Source organism: Martes martes (genome assembly GCF_963455335.1).
Source record: "Martes martes genome assembly, chromosome: 13".
NCBI lineage: Eukaryota > Metazoa > Chordata > Mammalia > Carnivora > Mustelidae > Martes > Martes martes.
Genome location: NC_137901.1, coordinates 85,299,752 through 85,316,306, shown reverse-complemented (window position 1 = coordinate 85,316,306; position 16,555 = coordinate 85,299,752). Strand labels below are relative to the sequence as shown.

At 37.9% G+C, this 16,555-nt stretch overlaps 1 protein-coding gene across 2 annotated transcripts in view; it reads left to right on the top strand.

The window, feature by feature from the left end:
• The window catches only part of IFT81 (intraflagellar transport 81), an 80,927-nt gene extending 64,973 nt beyond the window's left edge, over positions 1-15,954 (top strand). For both annotated transcript variants that reach the window (XM_080821129.1, XM_080821130.1), the window contains exons 15-19: positions 4,112-4,198; positions 5,230-5,301; positions 5,385-5,470; positions 10,991-11,036; positions 15,228-15,954. In XM_080821129.1, coding sequence (XP_080677255.1) covers positions 4,112-4,198; positions 5,230-5,301; positions 5,385-5,470; positions 10,991-11,036; positions 15,228-15,410 — 474 coding nt within the window. In that variant the 3' untranslated portion in view covers positions 15,411-15,954. The remainder of the gene's footprint in view (positions 1-4,111; positions 4,199-5,229; positions 5,302-5,384; positions 5,471-10,990; positions 11,037-15,227) is intronic.
• Positions 15,955-16,555: the final 601 nt, after the last annotated feature.

Here is a 16,555-nt window from a genome sequence, read left to right as displayed (position 1 = left end):
CTTGTAAATTATTCATTTTATCATTGTATTTTACTCTGTTTATTCCTGCTAATGCTTTTGGGCTAAGATTTTTATTTTGTCTGCTATTAACATAAGTACACCAGCTTTTTATAATTAAGATTGCTTGGTATATCTTTTTATTTCTGTTTTCTTTCAGGTTTCTATGCCCTTACTTTTGTCACTTGTCTCATAAATGGCATATAGCTGGATCTTGTGTGGGTGGTTTCTTCATTCAGTTTGAGACTCTGTCTTTGAACTGGTGAATTTAATGCCATTTTTATTTACTTCTATTATTGATACATTGGGATTTATTTCTATTTTGTGCATCCTGTTTACTGTGCTGCTTTTTTTCTGCTCTTCATCGCACCACTGTTTCTTTTTAGCTTCTTTATTCCCTTTATTTCCTTTTCTATCTTCTATTCTGATATTTTTACCTTAAATTTTTACCCTTAAATTTACCCTTAAATTTTTAACATCTATTTTCCTGACTTAACAGTCTAAATTTAATCAGCATCTCCCAAACAATACAGGGACCTTAGAATGGTTTAACACCCTCTCCTGCCTTATATGTGTGTTGTTATCCTCTGGTAATTTATTTCCATTTTATTTGTTTGTCTCTAAAAGCAGTCAGCATGGTGGTCATTACTGACAATTACTATTTTATACAGTCATTTCCTGTTTAGATTTACTTAACAGTTCTCGCTGTTGCTGCTTATATGTTGATCCTTCCTTCTGGATTCTGTTTTCTTCTTCCTGATCAGATTTCCTTGTTTCATTTTCTTGTAGTAGTTCTCTCCGTAAAGAGTCATTACTATAAGTAAACCATCATTTTTTCCCTTAAATAATGGCTTGCTCATTGCTTTCTGGTTTCTCTTGTGTTGAAAGTTTTGCTATAAGTTTAATTATCATTTAAGATATTGGTAATATCTACCCTATAATTGGTTGTACTATTTTTTCCCTTGTCTTTGGTGTTGTCCAAAGTCACTACCACAATCTAAATACAGATTTAGTTTTATTTGCTGTGCTGAAATCTGTTCTTTTTGCCTTCCATTAATTCCAGGGAAATTCCACATGATATCTTCAAATATTCTCTCCCCTGTTCTTTTTAGTCTGTTCTCCAGCGACTGCTATTAAATGCATGTTTGGCATACTTATCATGTCCCTATGGGGATAACAGGGGGTATCTGTCCCCTGTTGCATGACTTTGCCTTCATATTTTTATCTTTTTGTGTCTCTGCAATGAATTTTAAATAATTTCTTCATCTCTTTTTATCTTCTGAGCTGTGCCTATTCTTATGTTTATGCCATTTAATTTTTTATTTCGATGACTTTTTTCATGTTTTTCTCTTTTTACTCACTGTACTTTAAAAAATCTTTTGTTTTCAGTTCCTGCTTTATAACTTTATTTCAAGCACATTTATTTGTCTTCTTAAAGATTTTATTTATTTATTTGACAGAGAGAAATCACAAGTAGGCAGAGAGGGAGGCGGGGGTGGGGAGGGTGGGGGATGCAGGCTCCCCACCAAGCAGGGAGCTCAATGTGGGGCTCTATCATGACCTGAGCTGAAGGCAGAGGCTTTAACCCACTGAGCCACCCAGGTGTCCCTCAAGCATATTTATTTAATGGGTTTATTTCTATGATCCAGAGTTCCTGGAGGTGGTGACCTGTTGGTGGTTTTTTTTTTTCTTTTTTTCTTTAGATCTCATCTTCATTCATAAAGATTGATTGTTCCCATGTATGTTTATATTTTTGGATCCTAAGCTTATCTTTAGTACGGTTTTGTCTTTTGAATCCCAGCATGGAATGGATGAAGGGTGTGTCCCTCCAGAGAGGCTTTGCAGTGGGCTCTGCCAGGTGTTTTAGGAATATCACAAGCTTAGAGCTAATTTTGAATTAATATCTCAGCTTAGCAGTTCATGTAGGTGAGGGTAAAGTCAAACCCAAACCTGCCTGAGGACAGGCCCCTTTCCTCCAGCTGCCTCTGCAGCAGCACAGGTGCATTTACTGAGTAGTTTAGCCTCAGACTCACAGACCGAAAAAAAGGCTGTCATCTACTATGGTGTCTTCGTGTCATTGCGAGGCCCAGCAGCCACAGCCTCTGTTGCCCCCTTCTCCCATTTAGGGTGTGTATGACTGTCACCCATGAGAGCCTTAGGTATCTGTAGGTCCCTTTGATACAGAAAAGTCACAGCTCCTTTTTACCATCAGTTTCCTTTTCCAATAAAAATTAGAAGGATTTTCATTCCCAAGCCTCTTTTGAGAAAGCAAGATTAATGCAATGAAAATCAGAACATCCAATTAACAAACTTAACAGCAAACTAAAGAAATTTTATGCATCAGTTAAACCATTTATCATAGGCCAGCAGTGTTTCAAATGGTGGAGCTTCTACCGGTCTTTCAATTCCTTCAGACCCTCCTGTGAGTACAGAAGCGGTGCTGTTGGTCCGGGCCCCACCCGCTACAGTTTTCATGCGGGAACCACGGTGCCAGATCCCCAACACTTTTCTTTTTGTCTTGGTTTTGCCACAGAAGGAAAAGTATTTGGCATGCTGGCTTATTTCCGTTCTCACTGGTTTCCTGAGGGAGGCACCGTAGCAGGTCCATGTTTACCGATGATTCTGACCTTCTTAGTACATTTAACCATGTCACCACAAACTAGGTCTGGGCCCAGGAGAAAGCTCCCACCAGTTTTGTTTTGTTTTTTAAATATGGAATGCTTCACGAATTTGCGTGTCAGCCTTGTGCAGGAGCCATGCTAATCTTCTTGTCTCGGTCCAGTTTCAGTGTATGTTCTCTGCAGCGAGCCCCCCGCCAGTTTCGTTCTACTGTGCTAGTCACCCCAAACCAGATGCAGCCCCACACAACAGAGGAAGCACACACACAGCACTACCCATTTTAACTCACAGGTTCCCAGTTCCCACGGAAACTACTATGTGAAACCAAGGTCATTCTAAGGCTGGCTTGCTTCAGTCCAGGCCTAGTGTTAACCCTTTACGTTCAGGCTGAAAAACAGCTTGGATTCTATGGGGTTCTCAGTTCTAACTTTCCACTCTGTCTTCTGCCCTGCCTGAATATTAGAATCCCTCCATTACCAAGACTGCCTCCTCCCAGCTTCCTTCACCAAGGGCAGGCTCAGGGTATCACCCTTTGTTTCTGGCCCTGGTAATTCCTCTTACTTCCTTGAGAAGTTCATTTCAGCTCTGGATTTGAAAAGATGTTTGCTCTACCTTATCAAGCATTTGCAGATATTTTTAACATTTCTAGGTATTAATAGAAGATTTTCAAGTTATCTAATCCAAAATATTATATTAGAAGAAAGTTTGAAACTACTCAAACAGCCTGAATTCAAATTCTGACACCCCTTTTCAGCAGTATAATCTTTGGCAAGATACTTGGCCTCCATGAGCTTACTCCCAGCATGGTGTCAGGATACTAATACCCATCTCATGGGGTTGTGGTGAGATTGAATTATTACCAAAGGTTAAACTCGGAAGCCCTACCATGGTTTCCAAATTTCCGACCCAGCCCCTGCCGAAGACTTCAGTGTCTTCTCCCACTTCCCAGACATACTCCAGTATAATAAACTACTTGTTCATCCTAAATTCTTCTTCTTTCTGCCTCCCAAGACTTCATACATTGTGTTCTTTTTTCCTGAACATTCTCCTCCCTTGTTCACCTTCTCCCTAACTCTTGTACTAACCCTTCATCCCTAACCTTAGATATCAGTTCCTCTGTCCCTGCCGATCTCCAAGCCTGGGGTAGGGCCTGTGAGAGCCCCACGTTCTCCTATAACAGTTAGCATTTGCCCATCACACTTGTTTACTTGTCTGAACATACTTTAGGGGAAGGATTTTGGCTGTTTTGCTCACCATTATATCCCCAGCTCCTAATAAAGAGCCTGGCACACAGCTCAATACATGGTAGCTATTATTTTTATCAGCACCTTCATCTGTCATAATTCTCAAATGTCTGATCGTTGTATAAATAACTCTTAAGTATGCCAAGAAGCTTAGAGTTAAGTTACAAGACCGACAAGGGCATGCATTGTTTTAGAGCCACATTTTCAGCCTTTGTTTTTCACTTATTCAGTCATTTATCCTTTCATACTAGGAACTAACCCAGGAGTGTGATGAAAAGAAATCCCAGTATGATAGCTGTGCAGCAGGCCTTGAAAGCAATCGATCCAAATTAGAACAGGTAAGAAGATGGTTTTTATTTTAACAATTTAGCATAAACTGCCTGTGCATGAATGTTTTCATTACATCAACATCAGAAGTTTCCTAAATCTGGACCCTCATCCCTTGAGCCAGTCTCCTAAGCTCCAGAGATCTTTTATTTCTTCAGACTCGATACATGCACACTGAATTCTCTGTCTGTACCACACCCACCAAAGTCCAGGCCCTCATCATGCAGCTCCTGGATTCCCACAATAACCCAGACCTGCTCTCCCACCTCCACCCTCACCTTCCTGAGGTTTTTTCCCTCCATAGAGAGCCAAAGAAACGTCTAGAAAACTTAGGCCACCCTTCACTGTCTTCCCATTGCACTTAAAATCTAACTTCCAAACTATGGTCTGCAAAGCCCACCTGCCTCCTGAACTTCATGTCCATGTGCTCTGCTCCTCATCCACAGGGCCGCAGCCACGCGGGCCGCCTTCTTGCACATCAAACAGGCCAAGCTTGTTTTCACCTCCTGGCTTTTGTTCGTGCTCTTCTCCCTCTGGGACACTCTGCTTCCAACTCTTTGCCTTGAATCTCTCCTTTTCATCATCAGGTAGCCTAAACATTACTTCCTCCTAGAGGTCTTCTCTGATCACCCTATTTGATGTTGCCCATTTGGTCACCCTGTCACATTCTACTGCTGACTTTTCTTCACAGTATTTATACCCATCTGAAACTGCCTTCATTACCTGTCTCCTTGTTTATGTCTGTTTTCTCTGCTTGAATGAGAGCAGGAATCTGTAGTCCTGTTCACTGTTGTGGCCCCAGCACCTAGCACAGAGTTGGGCATGCAGAAGGTACTTAATAAGTGAATAACTGAATCTGTAGGTTTTAGAGTGATATGAATAGTCTCTAGAAAAGATTGCAATCTAGTCTGTTATGGTAAACAAAGTTGTAATCACGAAGAAATTACACTGATGGTGTTTCGTTGTACATATAAAGTCATCCTCTCTGTGTTTGATTATTATTCTTTCAATAATGTTGCCCATTTAAAATCATATATTGCAGGAAGTCAGGGGACTCCGTGAAGAATGTCTTCAAGAAGAAAGTAGATACCATTACACAAATTGTATGATTAAGGTAAAACAAAGAAGATGGACCAGAAACTTTCTGAGATCTTTCTGTATCAAGGACTTAACCAAAAACTTGGTCTTTCCACTTAGAACCTAGAAATACAGCTTCGTCGAGCTACCGATGAGATGAAGGCCTATGTCTCTTCTGATCAGCAAGAAAAAAGAAAGGCAATTAGGCAAGTAATTTTGTTGTTTCTATATTGAGTTACTTCATGTTTTCCCCTATAGAAGATTATTTTACTAAATTTTTTATTTAAATTCTGGAATAGTTAATATACAGTGTTCTATTAGTTTCAGGTATACAATCCAGTGATTCAACAATTTTATACGTTACTCAGTGCTCATCATGATACGTACACTCTTAATCCCCATTACCTATTTCACCCATCCCCCCACCTGCTTCCCCTATGGTAACCGTCCGTGTGTTCTTTATAGTTAAGAGTCTGTTTCTTGGTTTGTCTCTCTCTCTCTCTCTTTTTTTCCCTTTGTTCATTTGTTTCTTAAATCCCACATATGAGTGGAATCAAATGATATTTGTCTTTCTCTGACTGGCTTATTTCACTTAGCATTATACTCTCTACCTCCATCTACGTTGTTGCAAATGGCAAGATTTCGTTGTTTTATGACTTCACCTTTAGAAGTTTTATAAACAAGATGGAGTTACTAAACTACTAAGATTGCAAGTACTTAAATAAGCAGATACTAAAATATTACTTAGGATTAAATCTCGTTAAACATCTTCCAGATAGTCCAGCCCTACTAACTAAGTAGAAATACACATAATTTTCTTGCTGGCTTGCTTACTTTTTTTTTTTAATCATGGCATAAAAACCCCATATAACATAAAATTTGCCATTTTTACCAGTTTTAAGTGTATAATCCAGTTGCATTGATTACATTCACAATGTTGTGCAGCAGTCACTAGTATATATAATACCAGCCCTTTTTCCTCACTCCAAACAGAAACTCTTGTAATCATTAAACAATAACTCCCCAGTCTCCCCTCCCCAGGAATACATATAATTTTATGGTTCCTTTTTTATAAGCACTAAGATTGGTCTATTTTTAAAGTCCCACATGGCCTGGACTCTAGTCATCTGCCTGCTCATTGTGTCATGTATGAGTGTGTTTCAGCTAGAAGCTATGTGTTTGCAGTGTGCCAGCCTTCAAAACAAGGAAGGGTGTGTAAATACCACCAGTCCTTATATGGTGATTTTTTTGGTAATTCAAGCTTACAGCATACGATAATAAATCAAATGCTGCCTGAAAAAAATGCATTTATGTTTGAATTGCTAGCTTCGACAAAATGCAGTAATTGAATAAGATAAGCTTTCTTATCTTAATTCAGATGTTTCACTTTTACCATCCAGTAAGAACTCAAAATAAAGATTCACATTTATTCTAGATTGTACTTGAGATTTTTAGTGGCATTTACATTAATGTTACAAAAAGGAAATATAATAAATGGAATGTTGCAGAGTCTAATTTTTTAAATATATAATGCACTGGAATGCAAGCCAGACTGAACATGTCCTATAAATAGAACAATTTTTCTTCTAATACTCTGACATATTAAACATATTAAATGTACTTATTCACATTCTTTCATTAAATATAACCTTTGTTCAAATAAATCTGTATGGTCAGTGCTAATATTTTACAAATGTGAGAAATTACATTTATCCTTAAAAAAAAAGTTGTAAAAAAAAAAGTTGTATAAATTAATTTCCATTTCTTCCAAAGTTACAGTATAAGTAGTAAAGAAGGTAATATTGCCCCTGAACTATTGGTTTTCTGGCCAGATACTCTTCTTCATCAATTTAAAAATCATCATAAACTTTCACCATTCCTTTGTTTTTCTATAGAAAAAATATTTTTCCCTGGCTAGAGTAGTACCTAGGAATATTATGAATAAAATGAAGTTAATTATACTCTAAATTCATTGATACGTATTTAAAATATTATTATTATTATTATAGACACAATATTTTTATTATTATTCCATTTTCTACTTTTATGATACTTTTGAGTAAGACCAGTGGTCTAAGGAATTAGCATGGCTTTGAAAGATTGCAAATTTTTATTTAAAGAGGCAGGATGTTTTATTTTGAAGTACTAAAGAGGGACTCATAAAATTTCTTTCTAGCCTGTTTTTTCCAGTTCTGAGTTTTGTGACCTTAGGCAAATCATTTCTTCACCTATAAAATAAAGAAAACAATTTATACCACCAAAGATCAAGTTAAATATAATGCATGTAGCAGTGTTTTGGAAATTATATAGTATGAACTCCTAGAGGACAAGGACTCTGTCTTGTTTTCTTCCTGAAACCCCAGGGCATGCTTGGTACATAACAGGTGCTCCATAATTATTTCTTGAATGAATTCATCAAATAAATTTTAAAATTACACATTAGTGTTATATGATAAAAGAACATGAGCCTTAAGATGTCTTGATTAAATACAGATGGAAATTCTAGGGCGCCTGAGTGGCTCAGTGGGTTAAGCCTCTGCCTTCTGCTCAGGTCATGATCTCGGGGTCCTGAGATCGAGCCCCGCATTGAGTTCTCTGCTCAGCAGGGAGCCTGCTTTCCCCCACCCTTTCTGCCTGCCTTTCTGCCTACTTGTGATCTGTCTGTCAAATAAATAAAATCTTTTTTAAAAACCCAATAAATATAGATGGAAATTCTAAAACAGTTTGGACATTTCTCAGTTCTAGGGTAATAAATGAATTATTTAAAGCTATCCAAACTTGGGGTGTCTGGGTTGCTCAGTGAGTTAAGCCGCCGATTCTTGATTTTGGCTCAGGTCATGATCTCAGGGTTGTGAGATCAAGCCCCAGGAGCCTGCTTAAGAGTCTCTCTCTCTTGGGCACCTGGGTGGCTCAGCGGGTTAAAGCCTCTGCCTTCAGCTCAGGTCATGATCCCGGGGTCCTGGGATCAAGTGCCACATCGGGCTCTCTGCTCAGCAGGGAGCCTGCTTCCTCCTCTCTCTCTCTGCCTGCCTCTCTTCCTACTTGTGATCTCTCTGTCAAATAAATAAATAAATAAAATCTTTTAAAAAAAAAAAGAGTCTCTCTCTCTTCCCCACGCCCCCTCCAATACAGACAGACAGACAGACATCCGAACTTATTTTTTTTTTAAAGATTATATCATTTATATTCTCCTAGATATTTTTCACTGGAGAGCTAGAGAGTTAAACAGGTTGACTTAGTGTCTCATAAATTTTAAAGTCAAAATAAAGTTTCATCAAGATTGTGTTTATTCTCTTCCACCCTCATTTCCATGTCCAAATTCTGCCTTCAGTTCAGCTCTATAAGTACTTTGAGTACTTTTTTTTTTTTTAATATTTATTGATGTATATGAGAGAGTAGAGAGAGAGTGGGGGCAGGGCGAGGGGGAGAGGGAGAGAATGTCTCAAGCAAACTCCACACTGAGCACGGGGCCCCTTGCAGTGCTGGATCCCAGGACCCCGAGGTAATGACTTCAGCCAAAACCAAGAGTCAGGCGCTTAACCAACTGAGCCACTCAGGCATCGCAAGGACTAGGAGTACTTTTGATTCCCATATCGCTCCAGTCTAGTCATGTTTACCTCTCTTTTTGCATGAATGCAGATCTTCCTTCATTTAAGCTGCTGGAATTTCTCTTTATAGTTTATGAGTTCTTAGATTTCCAGTTATGTGTTATTTAACTTCTTAATTACTACAGTGTAGCTTTATACAGAAACACTGCCTTTTTCTGTCTAGATTTGAGATCTGAAGTCTCTTATCTTCTCTGTCATTGGTTCCTTTGTCCTCATGCTTCAATCTTTGTCCTTAACACTTAATATATCACTTTTTGTTTTGTGGAATGTTACAATATAATTATACTTTTGGGGCACCTGGCTGGCTCAGTTGGTAGAGTGCATGAGTCTTGATCTTGGAGTTAGAGGTTTCAGCCCTACATTGTGTGTGGAGACTACTTCAAAAAAAAATTTTTTTTAAAGATTTTATTTATTTATTTGACAGACAGAGATCACAAGTAGGCAGAGAGGCAGGCAGAGAGAGAGGGGGAAGCAGGCTCCCCGCTGAGCAGAGAGCCTGATGTGGGGCTCAATCCCAGAACCCCGGGATCATGACCTGAGCTGAAGGCAGAGGCTTTAACCCACTGAGCCACCCAGGCGCTCCTACTTAAAAAATTTTTTAAATCATAAAATATAATGTATATGTATAATTATACTTTTGTTTAAAAACAGTGCAGTGTTATTTGCTTTTTAATTTTTATTTGAAAATTACAGGTTTTTTAGTTTATGAAAGAAATGCTTATAAAAACAATAGTAACCAATATGAAGTATAGTACACAAAAACTGAATGTTGCCCACATTCCATGCCTCAGAAATGCCTATTGTTAATATTTTCATGTAGGGGCATCTGGGTGGTTCAGTCAGTTGAGCATCCAACTCTTGATTTTGGCTCAGGTCATGATCTCAGGGTTGTGAGATCGAGCCCCACACAGGGCTTCATGCTCAGCAGAGAGTATGCTCGTCCCTCTCTGTCTGCTCCTACCCCCACATGCACTCTGTATCTCTCTCAAGTAAATAAAATATTTTTAAAATAAAAATAAATAATAATATTTTGGTGTATAATTACTCCATATTCTTTTCCCATGCATTTGCATGTGCGTGTGTTAACAAGTGCATGGGAAAATTTTATGTGTGTATCCATACAAAAATCAGGTTAAACTACATATACAGTTTTTCTCTTAATTATATGTCTAAAATTCTATTTCAGGGCACCTGGGTGGCTCAGTAGGTTAAAACCTCTGCCTTCGGCTCAGGCCCTGATCCCAGGGTCCTGGGATCAAGCCCCAAGTCGTGCTTTCTGCTCAACAGGGAGCCTGCTTCCTCCTCTGTCTCTTCCTGCCTCTCTGCCTACTTGTGATCTGTCAAATAAATATATAAAAATCTTTTAAAAAATTTTTTTTAAATTCTATTTCAGTATTTATAGATCTACCCCTCCTTTTTACAACTCTGTATTATTCCTTTGAATGGATGTACCATAATTTATTTAAATATTTCCCCATCTATTGACATATAACTTTGTTTGCAGATCTTCACTGTTAAAAGCAATGGTGAAGTAAATAGTCTTTACATTTATCTAAAGTTCTGAGAGTTTTTCTTTAGGATGACTGCCTAGAAGTAACATTGCAGGATTATATGTTATTTAATGTTTATTTAAAATGATTATCCTTTCTCCTTTCTACAAACCTCTTCAAAAATAAAGTGTGACTAGGGTGCCTGGCTGGCATACTCAGAAAAGCATGCAACTCTTGATCTCAGTTGTGAGTTTGAGCCCCACACTGGGTGATGAGATTACCTAAATAAATTAAAACTTTAAAAAATAATAAAAAAAATAAAATGTGGCTTAAGTAAAAATGTGTTACCATTGTTTTAAGTGTAAATTAACCAGAAATAGTACTTAACATTTTAATTCTCTTAATTTCTTATGCAGTGGTTTGTGGGTTTTTCCCCATAAATTACTATTTACTAGAAGAACTGACTAAAGATCGGGAAAGAGAGTATAATGATTTTCATTCTGATTCCAGTACTCTAAACTATCTATATTGTCTAATATATTTAGATTGATAAGTTAATTTATAATTTAGTTGTATGATCAAATCAACTGAGATAAATTGAAACTAAATCATTATGTTGATCCCCTAGGGAGCAGTATACAAAAAATATTGCTGAACAGGAAAACCTTGGAAAGGTAAGAATGTATTATTTATTTTTTTAAATTGTGTCTAATTCAGGCTTTCAGTATGTAGTTTTGACATTGTCATTCTTTTTAAAAGGTTATAGTACAGTTTTCAAAGGGAAATTGGATCTTAATCTCTTGCAAAGATGAAGACTCTTCTTTAGAAATATATGTGTGTATGCATATAAAAGTGAAGGGATGTGGATTTTGGAGAAAAATCTAGTTTTGTTTAGTGAGGAGTTTATGAGAAGTTTCTGAATAAGAAACAAAACTGCCACATTTAATGAACTACAAGTTTTCAGATAATTCTCAGGTATCTCTTTATTAGATAAGTATAAGTTCATTTATTTAATAAACACAAAGCTCATTACTATGAACTGGACACTGTTCCATGACCTTTACAAGCATTGATTCATTTAACACAAATAATCAAAAAATCTTCCTTTTCGTATTCAGCTCCTTCCCTGCCAGTCTTACAAAAGCAGGCATATGTGATTAATCTTATTTTCTCAGTTCTCTGAGCCATTCCTAGTAGAAGAGGTGGTAGATAGTAAAGGCCTTGACCATCAGGGCTTAAGTGACCCAATTCACTGATTAGTTTAATTGGCTTCATAAAGCAACACATTTGGACAGTCATTTTAAAGACACCAGTTCTGTCATTGTTTGTTTTTTTTTTAAGATCTGTATTTATCAACAACTCAGGGCCAGTTTCCTTATTTATATTTTCTTTTTTAAAAAATGTTTTTTGAGAGAGAGTGCAAATGGGTGGGGGGGAGAAGAGTCTCTTATGGTTTGTCTCCCTCTCTGGTTTGATATGTTATTTTTTCCTCTCTTCCCCTATGATCCACTGTTTTGTTTAATTCCACATACCAGTGAGATAGAGTAGGTCTAAATTTTTAAGGAAAAACACCAAACCTAGCCTTTAAAAGTGATGATAGCCTAAGTCTTCCAAACCAGCATAGACTGGACATCCATAGCCCTCCTCAGGCCAACCTGGTTTCTGGAATTAAACCAACCTATAGCGCTGCAATTCACACTACCATACACTAGAATTTGCTTTACTAAGTACTGTGGAATACTGTGCTGAAAGTTATAACTCCTCACCCCCACTATATCACCTCCCCTTTAAAGAAGCCTGAAATCTGTGACAAGTATTCTTCTACGTTGTAACTATCAACAAAATAAATCTGTATCAAGTCACAGTAACATTAAAAATAAATTATATACTAAGGCGGTTGTATTCAAAAAGTTAAAGGTTTCAAACACACACAGTTATGAAGCACATTAAATTCAATATTGCTGACACAGACAGTGCCCACATACAGTCTTCAGTTTCTTTAAATAACTTACAGGTTGTTAGGATTTTTGACAAGGAAATTATTCCAGTAATATAAGAAAATGTGTAGTTAAGTAGTACCTTAATCTTAAAATCATTCTAAGAACTCTTAAAATTCTGGATCTGTCATACTACTTTTGTTTTAGTTCATGAAGATAAAAATGTTTGTTTTAAGATAATTTATTTTTAAGGTTTTTTTTTTAAGATTTTACTTATTTGACAGAGAGAGACACAGCGAGAGAGGGAGCACAAGCAGTGAGAAAGGGAGAGGAAGAGGGAGAAGCAGGCTTCCCACTGAGCAGGGAGCCCAAGGCTCCCAGAACCCTGGGATCATGACCTGAGCTGAAGGCAGACGCTTAACCAACTGAGCCACCCAGGCATCCCTGTTTTTAAGTTTTTGTTGAAATTCCAGTTAGTTAACATACGGTGTAATATTAGTTTCAGGTGGACAGTAGTGATTCAGCACTTCCATACAACACTCAGTGCTCTTCGCAAGTGCCCTCCTTTACTCCCCATTACGTCACCTATTCAGCCCATCCTCCCACCCCCCTCCCTTCTGGTAACCACCAGTTTGTTCTCTGCAGTTCAGAGTCTGTTTCTTGGTTTGCCTTTCTCACTCTCTTTTTTTTTTTTGGTAACATAGACTTAAATAGATGTATTTGCATTCCAGGTATTGTGTCGAAACGTTGCTAGTTACATTTAAATTCTATTTTCTTTTTGTTTAATATTTTATTTGTTTTTGAGAGAAAGAAAGCCCGGGCGCAAGCACAAGCAAGGGGAAGGGGCAGAAGCAGAATCCCTGATGAGCAGGGAGCCCCTACATGGGGACTCGATCAGTAGGACCCTGGGATCATGACCTGGGCTGAAGGCAAGCACTTAACTGACTGAGCCACCCAGTCACCCCTAAATTCTGTTTTTTTTTTAAGATTTTATTTATTTATTTGACAGACAGAGATCACAAGTAGGCAGAGAGGCAGGCAGAGAGTGGGGGTGGGAAGCAGGCTCCCCGCTGAGCAGAGAGCCCCATGCGGGACTTGATCCCAGGACCCTGAGATCATGACCTGAGCCGAAGGCAGAGGCTTAACCCACTGAGCCACCCAGGCACCCGTGTTTTCTTAATTCTGCTTTGTTTCCTGTTGCTATTTGCTGTTAACTTTGCTTTCATTAGCCATAGCTGAGGAGGGCAGTTTTGAATCCGGTCCTAAGCTTAGTTTAGCCTCTTTTTTGGGCAAGTACCAAGGACAAGCCTTCTCATCTGTGTCCTTAGATCAACTATTAGATGAACCGTATACAATAGAGGAAAGGTTGGGGACATTTCTGTGTGACCTGCTTCCGTGTCTTTGCTTATTTTTCTGTCCTTGGTGATTTCTCACACTCAGTGTCACTGTGTAGTGTACATTTCTGTCACACTGTGTTTCCTGATGTGTGTACTCTCATCATCTTTGTTTTCCCCTGACTACCCGCCTGCCTTCCTTTCCCTCTTCCTTCCTTCCCCTCATTGTCTCTGACTTTCTGCTATGCTTCTTTTCAGTCACCCTTTCTGAATTTGCCCTAATACAGGACCAAAGTATATTTTTATAATTCAATGAAACATTTTCTTATTCCTGTTTATAATTTTAGAGTCTGTGAATAGAATAGTTTTGACAGATGGAATCACGTATGCTATTAGTAACAAAAGTAATTCTGGGGGCACCTGGCTGACTTGGTTGGTAGAGCATGAGACTCTGAATCTCAGGGTTGTGAGTTCAAGCCCCACACTGGGCATGGAGCCTACTTAAAAATAAATAAAAATAAAAACAACTCTGATTGGGGTGCCTGGGTGGCTCAGTGGGGTAAGCCTCTGCCTTCGGCTCAGGTCATGATCTCAGGGTCCTGAGATCGAGCCCCACATCGAGTTCTCTGCTCAGCAGGGAGCCTGCATCCCCCTCTCTCTCTGCCTGCCTCGCTGCCTACTTGTGATCTCTCTCTCTGTCAAATAAATAAATAAATCTTTAAAAAAAAAAAAACTCTGATAATGATATGGCTTATTTAATAGTGTACTTTTTAAAAAATCACAAAACTGTCTTCCTGAAGAATATATGCATACAATTTTACTTATTTGGGTACACATAGTGCACACACAGATTCAGGAAAGAATATGCTATTTAATAATAATAACAATATATAACATATGGTAGTTTATCAGGTATTTCCAGATCTATTATGTCATGTGAAAAAATAACCTATGGGGCCCCTGGGTGGCTCAGTCGGTTAAGCAACTGCCTTCAGCTCAGGTCATAATCCCCGGGTCCTGGGATGGAGCCCTGAGTCAGGCACCCTACTCAGCAGGGAATCTGCTTCTCCCTCTGCCTTACCCCCCTGCTCATGCTTTCTCTCACTCTCTTGCTCATGTTCTCTCTCTCAAATAAGTAAATAAAATCTTTAAAAATAATTACAATAATCTTATAAGGCAGATAATTTTACATAATTATCCCCTTTTATTACCCTTAATTGACACTTGAGAGAAGTGAGGTCCAGAGAAATTGTCTTACAGCTTGTGACAAAGCCAAGTTTGAAACAAAAGTCCTCTGATTGCAAAATCTGCATTCTTTTTCCCATACCATGATACTGTTCCATTTTCTTGATTCCCTTTATTTTCCCTTCCCTTTCTTTTATATTTTTCTATTCTTTTTAACTTCAAGCTTCCTGCATCTTTCATCAATTTAACTTTTATCGTCTTAGCTTTCATACATCTCAAAAGAGCTGGTTTAGTTAACTGTTACTCATCAGATGTACAAAAAGCAGACCATGTTCTTCTGATGATAGCAATAGAAGTAAATCCCTGCAACTGAGATTTAATCATTCTTGACTTTTTTTTTTTATGGTAGAAACTCCGAGAAAAACAAAAAGCTGTACGAGAAAGTCATGGTCCGAATATGAAACAAGCGAAAATGTGGCGTGATTTTGAACAGTTGATGGAATGTAAGAAACAGTGCTTTCTGAAACAACAAAGCCAAACTCCCATGGGTCAGGTAATTCAGGAGGGTGGGGAGGACCGGCTGGTACTCTGAATCTGTGTGCCATCATGTGAGGTTTTAGTTGATACTACTAGATATAAGCATAATCCCGTAATTTATTTCTTTTCTGGAAAGTGATTTGTACAACACTTTGTTTTCAGGTTAACCATTCCTATTAAGTTGCCTTAGAAGGTAATGTTAAGGTAGATTTAGGTTTTAAAGTTTTTTAATATGAAAAACGGCTTTTATTGTTTTGCTTAGTTTAGAGATTAGTGGTATCTTAGGAGTTTTATGAGACAGGAGACTAAGTTTACTCTCTGTAAATGTAAACATATGTCCATTAAGAAGCATGTAGTTTTTTAAAAATGTAATAACCTGATGGCTTAATGTTCTTAATCTTTTTTTTAACTTTAGAGGAATCTTTTAGGAACTAATATCTCTTGTTTTGAAGAAACATTTATCTGAAGTTCAGCAATTCCTACAGTTTCAATTCAGTTTCTCTTTCTTTTGTAAAATTCAAGAAAATTTCCTATTTTGAATAACATATTTGTTCTGTCTGTGTCATTTAAAGGCAAATAAAACTTGATGTACATATGTATGATGACTATTTATTTTTGAATTATATAGCTGTATCAAATTATTTTTTAACTATTCATGTTATAATATTGTATTAAATTTAAGGATTATCACTTATTTTCACCCAAAATCTAATATAGTATTTAGGTCTTGAGGACTTTAATTTTAAATATAAAAAGTAGTCATAGGGGGCGCCTGGGTGGCTCAGTGGGTTAAGCCTCTGCCTTCGGCTCAGGTCATGATCCCAGGGTCCTGGGATCAAGCCCCACCTCAAGCTCTCTGCTCAGCGGGGAGCCTGCTTCCTCCTCTCTCTCTGCCTGCTTCTCTGCCTACTTGTGATCTCTGTCTGTCAAATAAATAAATAAAATCTTTAAAAAAAAATAGTCATAGAATATAGAAATTATGTGGTAAAAAGCTACAGTAGGATTCCCAGTGAAATTCAAGCATCCAAAGTGCTTCTGATTTCTTCTTCATTTGGACAGGGTACTTGAAGATTTCTTTTATTCTTCCTTAAAGAAAGATACTAGGGGCGCCTGGGTGGTTCAGTGGGTTAAAGCCTCTGCTTTCGACTCAGGTCATGATCCCAGGGTCCTGGGATTGAGCCCCGCATCGGGCTCTCTGCT